At 41.4% G+C, this 25,609-nt stretch overlaps 1 protein-coding gene across 1 annotated transcript in view; it reads left to right on the top strand.

Moving 5' to 3' along the window:
• The window catches only part of mast2 (microtubule associated serine/threonine kinase 2), a 175,671-nt gene that overhangs the window by 13,985 nt on the left and 136,077 nt on the right, over positions 1-25,609 (top strand). Inside the window, exons 2-3 of the mRNA XM_063890468.1 lie at positions 22,760-22,910; positions 23,935-24,119. Coding sequence (XP_063746538.1) covers positions 22,760-22,910; positions 23,935-24,119 — 336 coding nt within the window. The remainder of the gene's footprint in view (positions 1-22,759; positions 22,911-23,934; positions 24,120-25,609) is intronic.

Genomic DNA, 25,609 nt, shown 5'->3' on the forward strand with positions numbered 1-25,609 from the left:
CGTACTAAAGCCTGTTACTGACAGGTTTGATGGATGGCAGGTGTAGCTGCAGAATGACTCGCGTTAACCAATAAATAGTCTAACACTGGTCAATGTGTAGGATTTTTAGATGTGTGTGTGTGTTTATAGGCTTCTATGTTTTACTCTTCACTTGATAAATCAGACAATGCTTATCTCTTCTAAATCCGCTACTTCTTTCGGTATCAAGCAAAGCCAACCCGTATTAAGCAATGAAACTGTCTGATTACCCTGCTGAATCTCAGTTGCACTTCCTGAGGCATCAATCAAATCCCTGTGATCTAACCAAACAAACACAACTGATGACATGTGTTGTGAAGCCTCCATCAACACTTCCACTGAGTGATCACAGAACGGGTCAAACAGAAAGTCTGCTCCTTAACCTGCTAACACTAAACTCTTTAACATGTCTAAGAGGGCTTACGTTTTTGTTTTTACCAAAAGCTTAGTTTCTGATCCCCAAGAAAATGTGAGCTGTGCTGATCCACAATTTGGATACCTTTTGTACACTGAGTGCACTGTGAGACCAGGGCAGTGTGTGTATTTTAACCGTTTAGCATTCCCAGCTGGTCCAGCAACTTCCAGCAAGATACGGATTGTTGAGTGTGAGATGTTCTTAGTGTTCCTCACATATTGATCATTATAACCAGACGCGCCAAGTGCTGCGCCCAAGGTTAAAATTGTTTCAACTTTGACCTGGTTTACTGCTGAGCTTTTGTCGCGCAACCGATCAGATAACAGGTAGCAGGGAACGTAACCAAAACTTAACCTCAAGCGATTTGCTACATTATGGATACATTAATATGAATAGTCAAGACAATGTACTAAAGTTATGTTAAATCATATCAGCCAACCTCGTTGTTTACAGTGAGCTGACTTTAAATACATTTGTTCTTAAACACAACACACCATCACTTCACACTATGCCATTTGTTATCGATTAAAACTTGTAGCACACACCTGACATGCAATACAGGAAATGTTCCAATACAAGGAGGACATTTGAAGAAATTGTGGCTTTTCCTGTTACCTGAGAAAGACTGGGCATGTCCTGATGTTTTGAAGCTCAGGCTACAGGAAAAACCATCAGAATAAATGACAGGGCTTTGTCCAAACCGGGGAACAGGGGTGCTGCGCCCTCTTACTTTCAGCATGTGCCCTCGTACCGAAATGACGATTTCCCCCATAACATTTTAAAGTGATGCCAGAATGCAATATTTCAGTTTGTCAAAAACAATATACAGTGGGGCAAAAAAGTATTTAGTCAGCCACCAATTGTGCAAGTTCTCCCATTTAAAAAGATGAGAGAGGCCTGTAATTTTTATCATAGGTATACCTCAACTATGAGAGACGAATTTATTTCAAATGATTGTGGAAAATAAGTATTTGGTCAATAACAAAAGTTCATCTCAATACTTTGTTATATACCCTTTGTTGGCAATGACAGAGGTCAAACGTTTTCTGTAAGTCTTCACAAGGTTTCCACACAGTGTTGCTGGTATTTTGGCCCATTCCTCCATGCAGATCTCCTCTAAAGCAGTGATGTTTTGGGGCTGTCGCTGGGCAACACGGACTTTCAACTCCCTCCAAAGATTTTCTATGGGGTTGAGATCTGGAGACTGGCTAGGCCACTCCAGGACCTTGAAATGCTTCTTGCGAAGCCACTCCTTCGTTGCCCTGGCGGTGTGTTTGGGATCATTGTCATGCTGAAAGACCCAGCCACGCTTCATCTTCAGTGCCCTTGCTGATGGAAGGAGGTTTTCACTCAAAATCTCACGATACATGGCCCCATTCATTCTTTCCTTTACACGGATCAGTCGTCCTGGTCCCTTTGCAGAAAAACAGCCCCAAAGCATGATGTGTCCACCCCCATGCTTCACAGTAGGCATGGTGTTCTTTGGATGCAACTCTGCATTCTTTCTCCTCCAAACACGACGAGTTGAGTTTTTACCAAAAAGTTCTATTTTGGTTTCATCTGACCATATGACATTCTCCCAATCCTCTTCTGGATCATCCAAATGCCCTCTAGCAAACTTCAGACGGGCCTGGACATGTACTGGCTTAAGCAGGAGGACACGTCTGGAACTGCAGGATTTAAGTCCCTGGCGGCGTAGTGTGTTACTGATGGTAGCCTCTGTTACTTTGGTCCCAGCTCTCTGCAGGTCATTCACTAGGTCCCCCCGTGTGGTTCTGGGATTTTTGCTCACCGTTCTTGTGATCATTTTGACCCCACGGGGTGAGATCTTGTGTGGAGCCCCAGATCGAGGGAGATTAGCAGTGGTCTTGTATGTGTTCCATTTTCTAATAATTGCTCCCACAGTTGATTTCTTCACACCAAGCTGCTTACCTATTGCAGATTCAGTTTTCCCAGCCTGGTGCAGGTCTACAATTTTGTCTCTGGTCTCCTTTGACAGCTCTTTGGTCTTGGCCATAGTGGAGTTTGGAGTATGACTGTTTGAGGTTGTGGACAGGTGTCTTTTATACTGATAACGACTTCAAAAAGGTGCCATTAATACAGGTAACGAGTGGAGGACAGAGGAGCCTCTTAAAGAAGAAGTTACAGGTCTGTGAGAGCCAGAAATCTTGCTTGTTTGTAGGTGACCAAATACTTATTTTACAGAGGAATTTACCAATAAATTCATTAAAAATCCTACAATGTGATTTCCTGGATTGTTTCCCCCATTCTGTCTCTCATAGTTGAAGTGTACCTATGATAAAAATTACAGGCCTCTCTCATCTTTTTAAATGGGAGAACTTGCACAATTGGTGGCTGACTAAATACTTTTTTGCCCCACTGTAATTACCCCAAAAATATGAAAATCGTGTCAAATAGAGCGTCAGACTGCAGAGACAGCTTGTTTTTTTTGGAGCTCCGAATAAATAAGGTATCGATGTATCTGCCGGTGGACGAGTGGCAGGCTTACACTGAAACTGTGATTCCTTTTTTCAGTAGAGGAAGTAAAGAAACCATAACTCGGGATGTATTGGTTGTTCGAGGTGCAATATGTGACTCAGCACCTTTAAGGCAAGGAGAAACTATTATTTCCCGCTTCGCTCTAATGCATTATTTTCGCCGAAAAGTTGGCAGGGCAGGAACTTTGTCCGTAATTGACCTAAGGGCCCTCGTACTGTATTTTTCCTCTATAAAACCCCTGTATAAGCTGTTTGTGCTGCAGGGAGGCAGGCTGATTGTAAACATTTATGATGGCACGGTATAAAAAAGACTGTGCTGTGAATATGGTATTGATTTACTGATATGATCTCATAAAAGTGTGCTCATATCTAAGAGGCTGCCAGCTGATAAAGAATCAACTTGTACATAGTAGATGCCAAGAACGTAATATCAGTTATTCTGCTTCAGGAGGATGAGTCAGAACTCAAAAACTGGTGCAGTGTTCTCTCTCTTCCTGCCACACAAAACCACACGCACATGAGCACACATGAAACAATGGGTTCATGTTCACAAACACACAATTAAAAAGGAGCAGCACACAATACTGAAGTTAGGGTTTTGGCAGGTTAACCTTTTACTTCTGGTGGTGCATTTAATCTACAGTTATTATAAAAGCGGTCTTAATATGTGAAGATCACCCTGCTGAACAGAAGTATCATAAACATGTGTTCGCCACAGATCTTATATTGTGCAACATTCCAAAATCCAATGGAACAATAACATTGCTTTTTTCTAGGTCACAATAGATAATACCTGCAGCACTTTATTGTACTGCAGAGCAGACCTGTAGACATTAGATTGTATGAGTTGTTTGTAGAGTGTGTGACAATATAACAGTTGGATCAGACTCAGAGGAACGTGATCAGGACATCCTGTCTTTGAGGAAATATCATGCCGCACCATGTTTATTGCACACGTATCATATTCAGAGGCAATGTTCAGAGCCAATAAAAGGGAAGCATAATAATGTGTTCAATGAGAGGGTAAATATTAATGGACGGCTTTGTCTCTCCAGAGTCCATCTGGTGTCTTCCTCTTATTGTTGCTTGCACCTGCTGTGCCATTTTTGCTGTAACACTGTATATTTCCCGCTCAGAAAGGAATTGTGATTCAGACCATTATTACTACCTGGTCTAAAAAGACGAGGTGGCAGCAGTAGTTCAATTTGAATACTGAATTATTTGCCTAATATTCATATTGTTTGTTATAATCCTATCCATTAGATTCAACCCTTTGACACAGCCTTAGTGGATGCTATATTGGATAGTATTATAGTTATCTGGTGCAGCTTTTTTGCCATATAAACACATATACAACTGTGTAGTCTAACCGAGTGCAAACAGTGGCAGCAATTATTAAATCATCAATTTGTATTCATACATTCAGGGTCTCCATTGCTGTTGCTTTCAAAGAGGTGGGCCACCACACCTGAAATGGGGACCGCTTCCATGAAATGAAACCCTAAAAGCAAATGGAACATTTCCTGCCAAAAACCCTGGAATCATTTCATTCCCACTGTCTCTGTGGGTCTCGTACCGTTTCTTAGAGATTACATATTAATTGACCACAACCACGGCGTCCTTCTCCAATCTTAACATAATGTTTTCAGTCCTTTGCCAGGTGTGTATACTGATGAAATATCCAATTGCACATCTTTCGAAAACACAATTACTGATGCAATCTAGTTTCATTCCAAATGTTCCCTCAGGGATCATTACAGTTTTTATGAAGCCTTAATTATAGCTGTCTAGCTGTTTGCACCTAATGCATACATGCCCATGATGTGTGTGTGTTTGTGTGTGTGGTTGTTCTCCGAGCACAGTGCACACACTTTGCTGACACTGTCACAGTTTATGGTAATAACCTAAGTGTTTGTGTTCTGGCTGAGCCTTCCTTCAGTTTGTTGGCTTTTCTCTCAACAACCTCCTCCTCCTCACCATCCCTTCTTCTTTTCTCCTTCCTTCCAAGTCTCTCTTTTTTCCATCTGTTTATCCTGAGTCATAGCTGAGCTGTTAGGGCTGGCTGATCACCTGCAGCCAAAGTGTGTGTGTGTGTGTGTGTGTGTGTGTGTGTGTGTGTGTGTGTGTGTGTGTGTGTGTGTGTGTGTGTGTGTGTGTGTGTGTGTGTGTGTGTGTGTGTGTGTGTGTGTGTGTGTGTGTGTGTGTGTGTGTGTGTGTGTGTGTGTGTGTTGTGTGTGTGTGTGTGTGTGTGTGTGTGTGTGTGTGTGTGTGTGTGTGTGTGTGTGTGTGTGTGTGTGTGTGTGTGTGTGTGTGTTGCAATGACTGTTTTTTTCCTCAGCAGGGTATGATTGAATTTAATGGTAGACCACCATATTGATTTAAGGGTTTTCGGGATGTCGTGTTGAGTTTAACAAGTATGATTTCATGCATTGACCAGATTGAAGGGAAGCAAGGGAAATTAAATTAACCTCTGTTACCGCTGGAAAGCCATTATAACTTGTGTGTGGAATGTGTTTATGATGGATAGCCAGTTCTGTTTAGCTTGGCTGTGTCCCCTGCCTATTAAAACTCCCTGGTAATGATGCGTGATAGAAAGTATGATTTGAGTTGTTATCAGTATTTTCTCTTGAATAACATTACAACATTCTCTTAAAGAATGAAGCTTGCATTTTATCACTTTCTTATTAATGCATTTCAAATATTTCTTACCAACAATGTATCTTATCCTGTTTTACAAGGCTTTGGATACACATACATTAGCCTACCTGATAGTAGGATCAAATAGTTTTTGGTTCGCATATTTGGATGGATTGTTTGACAGTACAAAGCTGTAAAATATTTGTCCCTTTTTAAAAGGTAATATAGCAATAATCTTACTGATCACACAATCGCACAGGAGCTTCACACAACGCTTCTTAATGAAACGGTATAAAAGAACCAGAAGTCAGAAGATTTTGGCCGCCCCTGTGTACAAATCACCACCAGCCTGTTACTTCCCTTTTAGAAAACCTCTCATGTGGGGTTACAGCTTACCCCCGCTCAGTCCTGGCTCTGGTTTTCCCAAGCTAAACAGCCTGGGCCTCAAGCAGCGTGGTGTTGGATTCGGCTACCTTCATCCACCTGCAAAGCCAGTGTAACTTCCCGGCAAGACGGATATATCGGTGTACCCATACCAAGTGAACGATCCTCCTAACCACCACCTTTTCTCTGGTATCCCACAAGGCCGTCTCTTTGGTTACCCACAGCAGGCTGGTGGCACCGAAGCTGGAACAGAGTCTGGTGAACTAGAATTCCATAAATCTTTCCATCTGATGCTGGGGAAATTTAAACATATTCCTGGCATTAAGAATAACTATATGTAGAGAAAGCAAATGTTGCCACTGATGGTGTCTTTCACTTATGTAGGACAACCAGCCCCTTGTCTCACTAACAGTTACTTGTAATAGATGAAGCACTTTCAGGTAAAACATAAAAAAAAGTATACAACACAATATAACCTAACCTAACTCTAACTCAGTAAAGCAAGGCTCATTTTACATAACCCAAATACCCCTGCTGACCCTCTTCGACCTCTGAAAGAGGAGTTGAGGGGTGTCCAGTCACTTCAGGAGAAGCATGGAGACTTTGGAAAACAGTCCATTACTCTCCATGTTCACTGATGTCTGACAGAAAGCCCGTGCCAGGACTGAAAACAGAGAGCGCTCGGTTAACCGCGCTAACCCAGCGGCCAAGCCACACATTTACACTGGCAGTGAGAGCAGCGCGACTCCTATGGGGATAACGCAGCATTCTAGCTTTGTGTTGCGTAGCCAGAGAGAGGCCGATTGTGCTCTTGGAAAAGTAATGGCATGCCACGGCGAATTATAAGGATGGATTCCATTCCAGCAGCAGGCGCTTGGATGCAGGAGTGGAGCTTTTTTATGAAAGCGCTGGATTGTTATTCTTCTGCATTGCGTGAGAGGCCGGTGTCATTAGACCCCAAAGCCAGACCTGTTGCATAAGTGTCTGAAGATGATGATGAAAACATGTGGAATTCTTCACTGATCTCATCATGCATACATCACGTTATTTGGGATGGATCACATTCACCTCAATACGTTTAGATAAGGGACTGAGTTATGTTTAAAATTGGATGGGCGATGATTTAAAAGCTGATTTAATGTAGATAACACCCCCCCCCCCCCCCCCTCCTTTCCCTCTTGGTTTTGGATCTAAAGGCTATATGTTGCCGGACTCAATACTCTGTAATCCTCACCTTCCTGGCAAATGAAAACTACAGTTGGAAGTTGGCTTTGAATTGCCTGCTTGCTCTTGTCCAGCCTGTAGTACTCCCTGTGTACCTTTCTGACATTCTCAAACGCCCTCTCTCCTGCTTTTATGATGCCAACATTGCTCTGCCGCCCAAGGTTCAAGTTGTCTCTGTTCTTGAAGTTCACAGCTGGCAGCACAGCAGCTCTCTCAAGGTTTTCCTGTATTTCTGCATGATTTAGAAAATACAAAAGTAGTTTTCTTTGGATTTAATGATGCGTTTCACATCCAGCTTCTTCACTTTCACTTGTCAAGATGCCAAGACTTGATATGAGCATGTGGACACAATAAAGAAGAAAAAACCCTAGTTGGAAATAAACCCTAGTTGGTAGTAAGGTGATAACACTACTGTATATAATTGTAATAGTATTTAATTTGTACTGGCAGTCTAGCGAAACTAACATGCAATTAAGGAAATTGACTGGGAATGCTTCCTAAGTACTTTGTGAGGTGAAGTAGAGCTTCAAGTGGTTCAGTTAGGGGGTAGAATGGTCCTGAAATAAGCTATCAGTACACCCATCTAACATTAGTGTTTGAATGCAAATAGTGATTAGCAGAGAAACCAAATTCCCAAACATTTTCCAAGTCTGTAATTTCCATGTTGCGCAGCTTTGATAGTGCCATTATAAAAAGTGTCACAGCTTTTGGTGATGTGTGAATAAACTCCAAACTGTATTCAATATGTCCCATGCTTCCTCCAAAACGTTCCTTTATCTGCTGCACAAAGCCTTAACGAGGACACAGCTCGGGGCCATTAAAGCACCCACTGCCCCAGTTGTGTGTCTTTGAAATCCTGAGCAGACAAATTACATCATGAATAGGACGCACATGGAGGTTATGCAAAGCAGATCGGAGCTGTGGAAATCCAATTTGCTGGTTCCTCACCCCCTACACATGGAGCTGTGGAGGGGGAAGGTGTTTGTGTGGCACACGGAGCCTTTTGTGATGGCCAGGCTTACTTTTAGACGCAAGATGGTCTTTTGTTGGTTAATTCCCATGATAGATGCCCACACTGCTCAGTGTTTAGGGTGGTGCTGGCTGGTAGAAAGACAGGAGAGGCAATCCCTTCTTTAAGAGGGTTTCTTGTGTCGACGTGCGTTCCTATTTCCAAAAGCAGAAGTTCCGAAGCTGGACATTCGCCATCTTTAACGAGAGTGGCGGTAACAGCCATGATCGCTGTTGTTGCGGTGAACTAATAAAACATGAATAATGTTTTTGATTTATTTAATAAGCATACCTGTTATTGGAAAGACCCCGAGGTTAATGTTGTTGTTTCAATTGAGCAGTCTGTAATGCGTTGGCCCCCCAAACGATAGCTAGCTAACAAGTGTACTAAGTGGACACTGTTAACAGTGATGCAGTGATCTAGAAGTTTATGCTCTTAATTGTCTGAATGATTGTCTGTTTTTCCATTCTGTTTTCAGTCATTGCGCCACATGGACGCAAAGAATTTGCTACTTTTCAAGGCGTGAATTAGCTTTTTCTTATTTTTTCAGTGATAAAACATATCACAAGTCCATGACACTGATTATTGATTTCTAAAAGGGATGAATTCTTACATTTCAGTTTTACACTCGAAGCTATTTGTCATCAGTGGTCTTTGTAAACAGGGCCGTTACGAAGAAGCTTTAAATTCTAAAGCCTTAGCTACACATTTGATCAATGGGTTCTCTTGAATCCGTCCATAAACATAGGGGTAGTTGGAAGAACTGTGCTCAAAATGCTTTATTTATAAACTCCCAAAAATATTTACTGTTTGAAAAGAATATTGAAAACAAATAAATGAATTAAAATATGAAATCCAAAGTTCTTAGGTTTTTCAACAGCCATACTAGCATCCAAATCTCAGAGCTGTTGCCTTCTCTGCAACTCAATCCAGACTCCCAGTCCAGTGCCCACACACACTGAAGCACGCCGAGCCCTGTGAAGAATATTCCAGACGTTATTTCCTCTTGCAGCGAGACAGGTAGACGCCCTCCAGGTGTCTCTGCATTAGGACTGGATCTACTGAGTCACTCTGTGTCTGAGGAAAAGATCTGCAATGCAAACACACACATGTGCACTGACAACAACACACACAGAGTTAGACACTCGTTTCCTGGTCGTCTCTGTGCATTTGGGTCAAAGCCAGGCATTTAATGAGCTTTATCACTGTATGAAAAGCCATTTAACTCCTCAGCCCTCTTTGTTATTCTCCCTGCCTTGGTGTGTGTGTGTGTGTGTGTGTGTGTGTGTGTGTGTGTGTGTGTGTGTGTGTGTGTGTGTGTGTGTGTGTGTGTGTGTGTGTGTGTGTGTGTGTGTGTGTGTGTGTGTGTGTGTGTGTGTGTGTGTGTGTGTGTGTGTGTGTGTGTGTGTGTGTGTGTGTGTGTGTGTGTGTGTGTGTGTGTGTGTGTGTGTGTGTGTGTGTGTGTGTGTGTGAGATTTAGTGGTTATCATTTAATCGTGAGTAACTGATGCATTTTGAAGCCTGCATTATTGCCAAAACTCCAAAACGCAATAGAATAATTTTCTAGGCAAATAAAAAGCTACTCAAAGTCAAATCGTAGTTTAGGAGAACGTTTAAAAAAATAATGATTTGTATGTCTTGGAGAAATACAAAAGAAAACATAATCAGACATAAAAATGGCAAATAGCAAATATTGACTTTGTTTCCAGGATAAACATCATCTAAGCGTCTCTAGGGGTTTTTGACTTTTGGTGATTAAAAAAAATAAGCTATCGAAATGTTGCCTGTAATTCTGAAAAAATGTGGTCAGACATACCATTGATTTTCCTGTTTTGTTAAGAAGTTTTGATACACTTTTATGAGTTTCTTTTTAATTTAATCCAAATGGATTCTTTGATACCCCATTAGTGAAGAAGACACATTCAAAGAGAAATAACCCAGATATGCATACAATTGTTTGGATTTGAAGGGTTGATATTTGAAACACAAACATTTTTTACACCATCCCAGTTTATATTTGATCTATTTCTTATTTGGTACAAGCTTTTAGGGAAGTGAGCCGTCCCAGTCTGTTTCATGTTCCACACAGTGCCATATCATGATCTGTGAGCCATCAAGGCAACAATCTGCCTAATCTATCTTTGGTCCTCTTCCTTCAAATAATACATGTATCCCAACAAACCAATGTGTGAAGTCTGGAATGGCAGATTGTTTATTTCCCAGCTCCGATTTACTTTTCACACCAACCAACTCTAGCCTCAACGCCACTGTCTTCCTCTCACAACAGTGTGTGATTTTTCTTTTTTATGAAAGGAAATGAAATATTAAACCTTTGTGGGCCAAGATGAGCTCATCTGTGAGCTCATCTTGGCAGAGAGAGTTTGCTCAATGCAGACATAAAGAATATGAGGAAGGAGCCATGACATTTTACTGCTTGACATTTTCTGAATGCGACCCACTGTTCACAAAGAAACCTCCCTCCCGTAACATTAACACTCCTTATTTCTGTCTTATGGCTGCCTCCAAACCTTTTTTAATGAAGATCCACAGCAACCGTGTCGTCACTGGACTCTCTTTCAGCCACCTTTCTTACTTCTTGTCCTGAATGGGACTGCCAGTGAAGGTCACATCCACCGGTTCAGTATATCGTGCTTCAGCTGTAGCTTTGCGGGCTGTCAGTAGATTTATCAAACTGGTTTAATGAACCAGTTTCTCTGAATTTGCCTAGCTTAGCATTTTGGAGTTTGATCAGTGTATTTATGTGAAGTTAGATGTTCTCCGTCTGGGTAGGATTTTATTTTGAGGAGATGACATGCGCACTATTTGGGCCTCATTGATGGAAATTGAAGAAGGCAATTCAAATAATTCTCACTGGTGTGCATAGTTTTTATTCAGGAAATCAACATGACGATTTTCCGTATTCCCTCCCCACATTTCTGCATTGCACTGATGTGAAACAGCTTTTCATGCAGCTGATGGCAGTAACATTCGTATGGAAATCAAGTCAACTTTGAAATGTCCCACATGTGCATTTTCTTATTCTGACCTTTTGCTGCACTTACATTTTGCAACAGCAATGTTTTAGTGGTGGAGGACAGAGACATGGGGGCCAAGCAGCACCGTCCTCTTTAGCTCCTCATCATGTTTTACAAGGTGTAGGGAGATAAGAGAAACCAGCTCCAGCCTGGTTTTCAGACGTTGCGCTCATTTCGCCCCCAAAAACAGACCATGTGAGGATCCTTTAGACCCTGCCTCTAGCTGCGTCCTCTTTCTCTTCCTCTTTTTGACCTTACCCTCCCGTCCCTGAACCCACCACGTGTGTGGTAGGGAAGACATGACGTCATGCTGACCCAGCGGCGGACACTCCTCAGAGGCTCTCTTATCTCTGCCAGCCTGGCCTCAGAGTGTGCTGACTCTGGGCGGACCTCTGCACTCCCTTTTTAACCAGTGGCCTTTCAATGTTGTTGTTATTGAAGCTGGTGGACTCACAGAAAGGCCAGGGATATAATTTTAGCAATTGGACAGACTCTTGGAGTGGAAACAGTACCTTCCACCTGAGGCTTAGAATTTTGGTTTGTAAGATTATACATTTAAGCTAGTAAATATAGAACAAAAACATAAGAGTGAATGTATTCATTTAGTAGACCTTTATTTCAACAGTATGTCATCAAAGATACAAAAAAAAAAAGCTTTTCACTGTTAGCACATATTTTAAATTCTCCTTCCAAATAAAACTTCTGTTAAAACCACATTGATCAAACGACGTACTCAAGTCTGTGTGTTGCTGAAGAGAAGTGGCAGCGTGCTAACATCACTGACATACAAACACACCGACCTCATTAAGTACTTTAATTAGGTTAGTCCCAAATTAAACACTGCTAAAACCTAACCAAGATGTTAATTAGCCCCATTGATTGTCCTCCTCTCCTCTTTTATCTCACCCTCCCTCCACTCAGCAGTAATGAGGTTGTCTATTTTCACTATGGCTACGTCCAGTAACAGAACATGCAATATTCAGATGGATTTGGGTTATCCAAACGACACACTATGTACAGTGTTAAATGTCTTCAAATAGTCTTGAGTTTAACAATCTGTGTTGGATTGAATACTAGTTTAGGACGCCGTTACTTCAGCATAACTAATTTAATAGATTTTTTACGGTTTTTTTTGTCACACGAGGAGAAGGTTTCGACAGCCTGTCAAACCCACAATTTACCTGACCTTTACCTCAAGGCTGAACATGCATCGAAGCAATGCTGTAACCTGTTTGTGTAAGGTAATGTTCCTGACCTTAGGTAAACCAATATGGCCTTAAACTGTAGACACAGCAAACCACTAATCAGTACCAATATTTAGCTAGGATTAAATATGTCTTTCAAAAGCTGTAATACTGTTGTCATGCCACTGGAGGGGAACTAGTAAATAATTATGCTTTCATGTAATTGTTGCAATGTTTAAGTAATATACAATTAGCTTTAGTAGCGTACATGTTTTCCTCAACTCGTTTTATGCGAGTAATACATCATGGCATTTCATGTACCTAGCTACATAGTATTCATGTGTTTTTTTAAGAACATGCATAAGGGCCAACCTAGTAGACTTAAGGGGTGTGTCATTAAGATAGAATAGAATCGGAGGATGAAACCCTCTTTATTAGTCACATACATGCACACAGCAGAGCACACACAGTGAAATTAGTCTTCTGCATAACCCATCCTAGTACTAGGAGCAGTGGGCAGCTATTGTGCAGCGCCCGGGGAGCAATGGGGAGGGGGGATTGGAGGTATCCGGTGCCTTGCTCAAGGGCACCACAGCAGGGCCTAGGAGGTGAACTGGGACCTCTCCAAGTAGCAGTCCACTTTCCATATTTTTTCAAGTCAGTTCGGGGACTTGAACCGAGGACCCTACGATTCCCAGTCCAAGCCCCTACTGACTGAGCCACTGCTGGACATTAAGTCATTTAGTAGATGGAGCTACTGCAGTGTTGTAGTGTTTTAATTGTTCTATAGCATATTCTCATTTTTAATACAACTCATCTACTTTGGACACGTGTTAAACAATTTTATAATATATACATTTTTGTTAGAACATCAGGCCTGTAGAAAAGATGGCACTGCAGAGGTAAAGAATAAGGCAACGTTTCAGCTCTGTTGAAACAAAGCTATCTATGCCCTCTGACAGTGTATCTGGTAGGCTTTCTTACTTTGTAATAACCATACCGTTTTTGACGAATAGAAATATTGCGTTGCTTTAACATTTTACGGGGAAAATCAGCATTTTGGTATGAACGAGCACGCCAAAAGTAAAAGGGAGCAGTGCACCTGTTCAAGGTTTAGACAAGCGATCCTATTGGTCTGTGCACTCTTTGTCTGAGGGCCCATCTCTGGATTCAAAGTCTGACCGTACGTCTAATGAAGTAACTTCATACTCTCTGAATTCTGGGAAAGTTGTGAAGGGTCTGTGTGCTGAGGTCATTTGCTTTGCTTCTTGTCCCCACCTGAACTCATTGTAGAGGTTGTAATATGTTCACTCGTTACCGTGTTGGGACGGTTGCCGTTAACAACACCGCCGAGAGGCAGAGGGGATGGTGTGCTGTGTAACTGATTAACCATAGCATGCTGTTCCTTTGCACAGATACCGATCTTGCCATGGAAAAATGTGAACAAAGAAATCATAGATTTGCCTCGAGTCCTGGTCTTTAAACCCGTCTATAATCTGAGATCTGGAACATTTTACGCTGTTGAAGAGGTTCCCTTACTTCTGTGGCAAAAAATATGTGTGTGCTAAAATCATTTATGTGCACATGAAAGAATTTGAGGGAACATTGAGTGCACTTAAAATGTCATTAAAAAGAAAGGGCTGCTTATTTTTCAGCAGACACGCTTGGCTTCATTGTAGTGTGCCGTTTGGAGCGGTGCTTTCTGTACAGGGACTCAATTTTGGTTTTTTTATGGAAACTCAAACATCACAATAACATTCCAGCCGGTTAACTTTCATGTCAGGACCTGAATTCCATTTTTACCACACAGTTAGACTTTTCATTGTGGCATTCAAGCTCATTAAAACATTTTTTGCAGTTTTTGCTCTTTTAAGTGTTGACAAACTGTTGTCAACAAACCGCAGCTGAGGATCGGCGACCTTGTCCCGGCTCACTTCACACTCCCTATATTCCCGGCATCTTCCTCTATCATTCTCATCCAAATGTCAGACTACGTTGCTTCCTTTCCTTACATTTTTCATATTTCCCACTTCCTGTTTACCCCTGTCTACCTCGTTCCAGCTCAAACCCATCTGGAACACATCATCAGCTCTGATAACCAGCCCTATATATTAACACTCTCCTATACAACAAGCTCTGACGCAGCACTCCAGCCCCTGACCCTTCTGACAGACAGGAAGCAGAGATGATGCAATGTAATCCTGCTCACACACTCTCACACTTGATCTTTCTCATGATGTAACTGGCTCAAAACCTCTCAGTTCGCCTGACAACACGAAGCAAACTGTTAACCTGTCACCTCCAACTGTGTCAACAACACACTCCCAAACCAGCAGGGCCCGGTCCAGACTTGTGTGTGTCTGTCTCACTGTCTTCATTCCCGGGAGCACCTTTGACTCCCATCAATCATCTGTTTCTAGGGCTGGGTGTCAACCTTTGAGCACATATTAGAGTATTATGAAAGGCTGTCATTTAATTCTTTTATCAAATAGTTTCTAATATGATTTTTTTGCCAATATATTTTAAAAAGGTGAAGTTTAACAGCTACTTTAGGGCTAAGGGTACTTTTTCCCCCCCGGAAAAACATTCCAGAAATGTCAAACAAGGCCATATTTTGGTTGATCTACATGGACAAAAAACGTTGGATGCATGACGGCCTGTGTATATACAGTATTAGCAAAACTTGGATTATTTTTGAATCAACTGGTTCATCGTTTTGCCCATGAAATGTCTAGAATATGCTCTAGTTTAACCAAGGTGATGTCCTTAAATGGCCTTTGACACTTCAAAATTAGAAAAAGGGTTCCCAAAAGCAACTTTTTAAAAAACAATACGTTTCATTCTTTCACATGTTTATTTTATTTTTAATATACATTGTATATTACTTTGCACCAGCTCTGTGTTAACAACAAAAACAAACAGTCAGAGCAGACTGGGCTCTGGTTTCAGGCAGAGGGTGAAAAGAGGTGCTGCAGCACAGGCAGTGTGAGAAAAATAAAGAGCTTTTTGAACATTAAAGCATGGAAACATTTCACAGTAGAGGCACAAAATACAAATATGAAACCTGAAAATTAGCACAATAGGGCCCCTTTAATTCTTTGTACCAGCCATCAACAGTCTGTGATGTGTGGCAGCATAGTCATAACTCTTAAGAACCAAAAGTAACTTAATTTCTCATCACACTCTTCTTGATTGCAATCAAAATGTGCCCTTCGTGGGTATAAAATAACGCTGATGATCAGTGTTCAGGTCATGTCTTCACTGACGAAATGGTGATGCATTTAGGAGCGTGAGGCGTGGCGCGATGAAGCAGAAGGTACAGGCTGTACTGTGTTGCCTGCTCCTCACTGTGCAGCCTGCTAACAGCTAACAGCCAGCAGTATCTGGAGGACAAACAGCAGCAGAACCAGGCCTGCACAGCAACACGGACCACTGTAGAGATCTTTTGTTAGGAATGCTGTTAGAGATGAGACACACGAGAAGCCAACACTAGAGACACACTGAGCACAAACAAAGGTATAAGTACGTCATGTGCCTGTAGCCTGCAGGAACACACAGCTAAAGGGGCCTGAAGAAACGTATAATGAACATTCCCAGAGAAGACGACGCTGTCACTAAAGTGCTAATTACATTTGACACCTACCATAGCCTGCCCATGTAGAGAGCCCTGGAAATAAGAGATAGGGTTTGGAAGTCAAACTTCGATGATGAAAGACAATGCGGCTTTGGCTTCTTGTTACGTTAAAAGGTCTCTGTAAAGTTGGTACTGTGGTTCACTGAGCTTTACTCATTTTACAATAAAGACTCTTGATTTGTTACTAAAGTCAGAGGAAGTATTTGACTTCGGGAATCAATCTAAAATCATATCAAGCCTCAGCAATAATCTGAAATCTAGATGATTTGCAGTTAATAGGCTAGTGAAGGTCAGGAAGCACAAGCAGGCAGAGGATCAGGACGGTTTATCCAGTTATCTTAATCCCTTTATTTGGAGGTCAAACTGAAAGTGAGCATTAGGGCTGTCCTCGACTAAAGACATTCTTAGTGGATTTAAACTTCAACAATGTTGTGAGCTAAATGAAACTTGATTTCACATGTTTAAAAAAGCATTTTTCCACCAAAGGTACCGCAAAAGCACCACTTTATATCTTGACTTCACCGGAAATGAGCTCAAAAGTATGAGGTCATACAGCATGATGAAGCATACACAAAATACAATTCAACCAAATGAATCTTGACTGAAGAGATATTATCTTAGCGCACAGAAAGCCAGTTCAGTTTTATTTCTAAGTCTTCATCCCCTGCTAGCTTGCGCCACTTTCATACAGCTGTCATCTGATTGGTTGCGTGTCAAAAGGTCAATGGTAACTGGTTTGAAGTTTAAATTATTTGTGCGCAACGCAACAAGCACTTAGTTGACTTTTTAATTTGAGGAAGGATCGTCCCTAGTGAGCACAACTGAAAAGTTTTATTAGTTATAATTTTAGATTTCACGTGAATTTCTGTTCTAAACAATCATGCATTACCTGGGTATTTGTATAGAAACAGTCAGATCGTCTAATCTCAGAAATGTTCTCCTTGAGTATATAGTGAAGGACTTACTTACTAAGTTATAGAAATAATCACTAAACCCAGAGAAACAACATCCAAGCTGTGACACAGGTAAGACAAGTCCAGGTACTTATAACCACGACTAAGGCATACATCAATCATAGTATGTCATGTTTACAGGAAACAGGTTCCTGTAGAGAAAATAGCTGAATATTGACGTTCTTTTTCCACTGAGCTCTTCACTGGTGGTCAGCCTGCACACCCACACACTTAGGGATAGTGAACAACCAAGACCCTTGTGGCTGTCTCCTCCCTAAACAGGCTTCCACAACAAAACAAATGGACTGTTTAATCCTTCAGTCCACATGGTGCACTTTGCCCCGGCTCATTGAACCCACTCGCTCGGGAGCCAAGAGAGTTTTAAAATCACGTTTTTTGGATCCACTGGCCTTGTTTGCTGCCAGGAAAACAATACACAAGATTGATTGTGCCCGTTTCTATTCTGCTGTGTGGGCTTGAGCTGCAGGGAAATTGTCAGTTTATGGGTGAGCTTTTCTGCTGGCGAGCACAACTGTCTGCATGGTCAGTGGTAGAATTCAACTTATTTACGCGATGCGCCATCCCGTCACGGCGTCGTCTCTGCAGATTTGGGGTGTTTTTGTTAGCGAAATCCTCAGCTGGGAGCTCGGTTTCCGCCGTGGGAAGTGACAGGTGTGATAGATTGTAGATGCACATGTTGCACTACAGTGCGGCGCGGCTCTCCACGGGACGTGACAAAAGATGAATGTCGTCCCCAATGTGATGCAGCAGGAGGGGTGGGGAAATGGGGGAGGAAGAGAGAACGGAGGAAAGGAGAACATGATTACAAAATCCTGGTTTTACTTCCCTCTCAGTGTATGAAACACTACATTCTTGCCATCAATCACATGTCCTAGCAGTTCCCTGGTTAATCAAAGGTTGTTTTCTTTTGGTTGTACACTTTCAAATCAATCTGTAGGAAACAACCTTTGTGAAAGCCATGAAGCCTCTTAAAGTGAATATACATACATATTTTTCAATGATTCCCTTCTGAAAAAACAACCAGAGTCTTCTGTTAGGACTTCAGTTTTACCGTTTGATCGAAGCCTCAGTCTCTAAATAGTCGCAGCTTTTAGGGAGGCCAACAGAAGTCCATCATTGTTTCATTTGAATTAAGAGAGAGACCCTCTTGCATGGATCACAACAGCTAATGCTCCAAATCGTGCAAGGTCTGTAAAGTTGGAGGACTTTGGATCCTTCCCCACTTTTCCGTCTTGCACCGTCTTCCTATTAGACCTTTATTTTTACCATCACTACACATCTTACAAGTTATATGACTGCATTTTTTATTCCTGTTCACAAAATCTTTCAACATACATACTGATGGACTACAAACTGTTTTCCCCAAATGGCTCGTTTGGTAGTTCCGGCTACATTGGGGTTACAGGAGCACAATCGATGACACCCACACTCACAAGATGAACACAATATTGCAGCTTGTAATTAACCTTACAGCAGCTTTGATCTTTAGGAAGACCCGTGTGTAGTCGTGTTTGTGCTATTTATTATCATTTAGCCATGTCAATAAAGGCTTTTTTATGCACCCTGCAACAATATATTTAAAATATAGTATAAATATAAAATATATTAATTACAGTTTTCGTATCGTTTTTATTTTTCATCAGAAAATATTAAAAGGATCATGGTGTCTCATTTTAGCAAAGAGCATATCAAAAACATAGGGGCTTTTCTGCAGCACTACGATACTTAATTCACAATGACACACATTTTGTTCAAATATTGCACCTTTTGCATTTTGGATTTTGCTCTAGCGCATATGGCTATTAACAATTCTAATTGATTGATGATTAAACAATTATTCCAAAGTGCAATAAGGTACTCTGGCCATCAAATGTTTATTTAAAGAGGAATAACTTTGTCTGACCTCTGTGGTTTGGACATCTAAGAATCCTGTGGATACACACAGTATCTCACCGGGTGTGGTCAGATGTCATAAAGCATACACACTACACAGGATGTGAAGAGACAAGCAGTCATGCAGGAATATGTGACTGCCGTTACTTGGTATTGGGGCTTTTGCATGCTTTTTCCATTGATAACGCATTCATGGGAAGCATAATGAATAACTAATTAAGTTAATAAGCTAAAGCTGATGAATTCTGCCAGCAGAACTAGCCTCTTTCATATCAAATTCTTATGCTTTGCATTTATTTCTAATCTCAAGAAAGCATACTTTTAAAGGCCCGGGTGGCAAAACTGTCCCCTTTGTACGGAGCTGCAATTATTTGGTGATAAGACAATAAGTCAGTCAACAGATCAAATCAATCAGGTACTATTTGATTTTGAGTCATTTTTACAATAACAAAGTACCAAAATGCAGTCTTTCTGCTTGTTTTACATGAAATTAAATTGGGTACATTTGGGTTATCTTCTTCTGGTCTGACACGAAAATACAATTAATATTCAAACCTTGCTCTCCTGGAATTTTTAATGGCTGTTTTTTTTTCAGTGAAAGTACCTGGCGGACTAGGCCTACTGCAGTGCTGCCATGCACTTATTGACAGGCACATTAAGAGTACCTTAGCAGCGCGAGGATTAGGACCTGATCAATTACCAGCTAACGCACTTAACAGCAGCTCATTAGGCAATAGTCCTGCCATTGAAGGACAGGAACCCTTTTTAAACCAATGTGTCCCTGGTCACTAGTTTACACAAGCCTTAAGTGTATTAATACAGTCAGAATTCACTGTACTGATACAAAAAGTGTCATTGTTTCGCAGGTGTATGTGGAGCAATGTGGGTTACTAGGAAAGCAACAGGCTTATATAATCAATACCAATCCTTCACAAACGACCTGTGGATCAGCCCGGACATCCTGAGCATGTTTCACTGCAGTGTAAATAAAACACACACCCTCGCAAACAGTACCATGTCCCTTCTCTGGTGTCAGTGATGTTGTAGAAAGGCGCGTCAGTTTACCTGCTACACCAACAACTTCCTGAACACACACAACATTTATGTGATGTCTTTGTATACCTCTTGATGTTTGCATGCAAATCTGTGTGTCAAAGGACTTCATGAGGTCACTTCTTTTACATTTTGTTCATGATAAAAGTCTCTTAAAGCCTTTCTCTGTCTGCACATCACACAAACGGTTCCACAGACACACACAGTGACCTCTCAGCTGTGTTTCCACATTTTAGTTTCCACAAAAGCTCAGATCAGAACATCACACTCTCCTCAGGAGTTTACTCAGTCTGCCCCCTGCTGGTAAACTATGGAGCTGCAGGCTGTGACAATGAATGTAAATCTATTCAGTGTGCTCCCCCCCCAGAGACATACTGACATCAGCTGCACAGGCTGTACCAAATGAAGCTGTCACTCAAACAATATCACACCACAATCAGTCTAGTGTTTGACAGATAGAAATGCGTCTGCTGCTCTGGAACATAATTAAATGAAACGACAGCAGGGGAGCAGAAATAAGGAGGGGTGATGTTATATTTATGTGTTGGACTACTCTAACTTGATCAATAGTGCTTTTACAACAATTCTTTTTTTATGATCTCCGACAACAAGTAAGAAGCAGTTGTTCTCCTTTAATTCATTCTGTTGGAGGTGAAATATTTATCCACGCTGCAGTTATGGCTGACAGATCTTCATGTGAGCAAACATCTAATCTAAAACTGCTAGGAAACATCAAAAGGAGGGTGAGACTATAAATGAACAAAACGTTCTGATGTAGACTCAGTTTATTGAGTTTCTTTTGACTCTCTTCAGTCTTAATATTTTACAAGCAATATCTTGTATTTATTTGGCACATATTCACTATATAGTATTTCTATTTGTAAAGTCATGTGGTAATAATGTTAAGCATAAACATAACATTTAAACTGAATACTTATTTTGCTAGGAAGTTTTCTGTATAGCTTCACTTCACATATTTAACTTTTTGTCTGTAGCGCTGACATTGAATTTGGTGACTATAGTATTCAGAAAATGTGTCACGGCCTTGTGGTAATACTCACTTTGATATCTGATTGTCTCTTAGGACATTGTTTTGGTTCATTAAACTATCTGTGATGCATCAAAAAACAAACACAGTCCTCTAGGAAATAAGTTCCCATTTTAAATGAAATGGATAATGCAGTGGTGTTTAATGTGAAGACATTTTTAACGAGACCTACTTGCATGTTGTAGACCAGTGCAGACAGTCTTGCACATTACTCAATTTAAGTTTATTGATTTAGGATTTTAAATGATTTGTATATTGTGAAGTAATTGTCAGAGGTTTCACGTGCTGGATCGGGCAAATCAGTTTTTGATCCATACAAGTCTTATCGAATTTCCATGAATATCTGAAGGTACTGCAGTATAAGGCAAGACTGAGGATCTTATCTATCTCAGGTTCTTATCCCTATTTTTCAACACTACATTCGATGTGTGAGGCTGTCTATTTACTCTCTTAGGTGAGGGTCTGCTGTGACGTGATGTAAAGAAAAGTGTGTGTGTGTGTGTGTGTGTGTGATTGTTTAAGTCATTTTGCAGGGAGCGGCTGGTTCAGGTTTTATTGGCGCAGAGTAACGGAAGCTTTCACTCGAAGCTTTTTCTCACGCGTCGTGCAGCCATCTGGAAACTGTGTGTTTGGGCGAGTTTGTGCTAACGTGAGCCGTCCAGATGTCTCTGGAAAACTCTCGTCAGGGGCTGGTCCATCGTCAAGAGAGAGGAGCATAAGAGCCCAGGCAGGCCCTGTTTCCATGGAAACAGCAGATGTTTCCAAAATCATTTCAACCAGAATCCCACACAGACTGTGTGTGTGTGTGTGTGTGTGTGTGTGTGTGTGTGTGTGTGTGTGTGTGTGTGTGTGTGTGTGTGTGTGTGTGTGTGTGTGTGTGTGTGTGTGTGTGTGTGTGTGTGTGTGTGTGTGTGTGTGTGTGTGTGAGTGTGAGAGTCCCTATCAGGCTTAGAGATAACATTACTTCATCATGCTAGGCTTTTTAACACTTTTATTAGTTTGCTAAGCTTTGGCAAACTTACCAAATATTTTCTATACTTTTAAGACCTTTAGAAAGGGAGGTCCCAGCAAGTGATGATCAAAAATGTGGTCCCCAGAGCAAATAATAACCGGCGTGTACAGTGAAGGCTGTAAAGTATTCTCTCTGGAGTTTCTCTGAAGAGAGCTTTGGGGATATCAAGGAAGTCGAGAGGGGACTTTCCCTTCTTCCGCTGAAAAACTGCATTATATATCCATCTCTCCGCTCGCTCGTCAGATGCTTGGTGGCCGAACGTGTCGGTTAATGACAGAGAGTGGAGGCTCTTACACCGCTAACTGCTCCTGTTGCATAGAAACAGGTGTGTTTGTGTTGAAGGAGACGTGGTGACGGCGGGCGGTTAGCGTTGTGTTTTATGACTTTGTTTTGGCTCTTAGCCCGCTCTCTAACAGGACCCCACACTGTCGGACTGCTGGTCCTCGGATTCTTATCTTCTTGACTTTAAACTGGAGAACATTTTTCTTGCTATATTCTTAACAAGGCTCATTCTCTTGGACAAAAACAAATGTTATTTCGCCCATTTACAATATATTTTACTGCAAGCAAAGAGATGTTATGATAGGTGCTATACACCTCAACACATATACTATGAAGTGTGGTTTTGCTGTTCGACCTTGATGAAATATCATTTGTGGATTAACATTTTGAACTCACATGACATTATATGCGAGTCTTATCAGTTTTCTTTATTTTCTTTCTCCATCTTTGTCTTTCCAGAAGGAGTTTGCAGCTCCTCCTCCTCTCCTGTTCAGGAAGATGAGTAACCCCGACCTGTCCCCCGCAGCCACCGCTGCTACCAAATCCAAACTGCACCGCCAGCTCAGCCAGGACGAGAGCTGGGCCCGACGCAGCAGCCTGGCCATGACCGGTAACATAATCCTATCGTTTCAAATCACTTCATAGTGTGTGATGTAAAGTAGATCCTATAAATTCTGATCACATACAACACATCTAGTCTAGTTTGTGAAGCTCAACTCACACGGGGGTTACCTGAGGTCGTCCTGTGATTCATGATCTGTCCTGTTTTTAACCCAGCGCCAATCTGCCACATTTCCGTCAGAGGTCATTCTAAAACATTAATCCCATATGAAACAGCAGTGCAGAAATGTTGGTTTTCTATTGCTTTTTCAAAAGGACTGTTTGTGTTGTTGTATTTTGGGTTTAGGAAATTGACATTGGAAATGATTAATGTGAGCTTAGATTGAGTCAGTTTGAATCTCATCCAGTTTTTCAGGGTGGAGACCCAATTTCTATGATTATGAATCACCTAATTTAAGTGAGACGCAGACATCTCCAAAGGAGACTCCATGTGCTACTGATAAAAAGTCATTTGGGTTTAAGTCTTTCCAATGTTCGATATTGACCAGACTTTGTCCAAATCTCTCTCGTCATAATGTCCGCTGAACATAATTTGCCCTAAGCACAATTAAAAGTGACTAACGAAAGGTTTGAATAGACAAGTCAGGATAAGCCTCTCTCATCGATGCTACAAGCGTGCGACAAAATGCCATCACTGTGAGGACATTTCTCAATGGTCTTTCGAAGTCCTTATACGTTATTTAGGCATAATCTATCCTGAGAGAGGAACAGTATTTCAGTTTGTTTACAAATCGTTTTTATTCTGTTTTATTTAATTTAAGAATATTTAGATCTAAAGCTGAGGGAAATTCTTTGCGTTAAGAGTTACGCCATAGGCATTTGTAATATTTATTTATATTTGAAATCCCTTTTAATATACATCTACAGGTCTTGGTGATGCCAATCTTTAACTAGCCTTCCTATCAATTGTTTAAGCTACAAAATAAACACTTACAATATTTAGCTATCATTTTCACATTTGTCTGACACATTGAAATTGTCTTGAGTCTCTCCCTTCCGCCTCCCCCCCACAGGTAAGCAGCTGCTGCCTCTGTCCAGCAGTCTGCACACCGGCGTCAGTCAGCTGGCCTGGCAGGGGCCCTCAGGAGGATTTGTAGGTCACGGGGCCATCGGGGGAGCGTCTGCAGGAGATGGGAACAACCTGGTCCGTATGAGGAGCCAAACCTTGGGACAGTCTGCTCCGTCCCTCACCGGACAGGTCAGTACCAAAACCCGACACACACACAATATGGTATTTATCCTCAGGTCAGGACATGGAGGCTCATGAGCATGCTAGTCCACATGGAAAAAGGATTATTGTGACATGTCATTACTATATTTTCCCAAGCCTTGTCCCGCCGTTATTGGGTCATCACCTAGCAATCGGGGAATATGGTACATGCACACATTTGATTGCATCATGGATATAAGAAAGAAGTCCTAAAATATATCATTTTCTGAAACATGATGCGGCAGAAAGGTTCAGGTTGTCTGATAACTGCATACTCACAGTGAGTCAGGATGGATCCTCTCAGATCCTGCTGATGGCTGGAAGTCTGCCAGCTGAATGCAGGGAGGCAGACTGAGGATGACTCAGGCTTCTGCAGACCTACACACACACACACACACACACACACACACACACACACACACACACACACACACACACACACACACACACACACACACACACATCCACAGAAACACTTGTTTGCTCAGTGCTGAGAGGAAGAAGTGGAGCAGCAATGGCAGTGTGTGTGTGTGGGTGTGTGTTCACTCACTTGTGGGTGTGTTGGGTCTAGATGCAGCACTGTACTGACCTGTATGGCTGGAGTCTAGATGAATGGGCGCTGCAGTGTGTGTGCAGATAGCTGTCTGTGTGTTTTCTGTGTGAAAGCCCTACTCTGACCCCTGCTGGCTGTGGAGTGGAACACCAGAGGAATGCTGCCTGCTGTAACATCATACCCTCCCATTTTCAGTCACACTGACACAAAACAAAACATCATTCAAAATCTCCATAGTTATGAGTTAGAGTGGCTTTGTTTCCTACTTGCTCTGTTTCTGCAGGTATTCATATTGTAAATTAAATCTGTGTCTTTGCTTAAGGTCTGTAGTTGCCTTCAGGAACTGTTTCTAATAATATGAAAAAAACATGAAAAAAAGGCCTTTCATTTTAAAATTGTTTGAAGGGAGGTAATCAAGCAAGTCCTTACATTGGAGTTATTCATGAAATATTTAAATGGATTAAACACTTATAATTTATCAAACAGTCCTGTAGGAGGTTCTTCCCACCAACAGTTGTTAAAGTATATCGATCAAACTGTATTTTTCCCATGTTTTATCTGTGCAATAACATGTATATTATGTACAACAATTCCAGGTAGCTTAACATATCGTCAATATACCAAAACCAAAAATGCATTCTACAGCATCTGCTTAAGGATGAGAACTAAAGCAACAATGGATGCACAATATGAAAGCTGTTCAAACACTGCAGTTGGAAACCACCAGCAGGGGGCATCAGTGTTTCATGTTTCAGAACATCAGCAATGGCGTTGTTTCATGTCTGTTAAACGCTTTGGCAGCTGTGTATGTTTGATACATATGCATATATACAATAAGTCAGAGCTGGTTCGTGTTGCAGTCAATACTCTACAGTTATGTGATACATCTTTTTATTCATTTTTGCTCTATAGCCGCCACGTCAAT

The sequence above is a fragment of the Eleginops maclovinus genome, chromosome 9, assembly GCF_036324505.1.
Source record: "Eleginops maclovinus isolate JMC-PN-2008 ecotype Puerto Natales chromosome 9, JC_Emac_rtc_rv5, whole genome shotgun sequence".
NCBI lineage: Eukaryota > Metazoa > Chordata > Actinopteri > Perciformes > Eleginopidae > Eleginops > Eleginops maclovinus.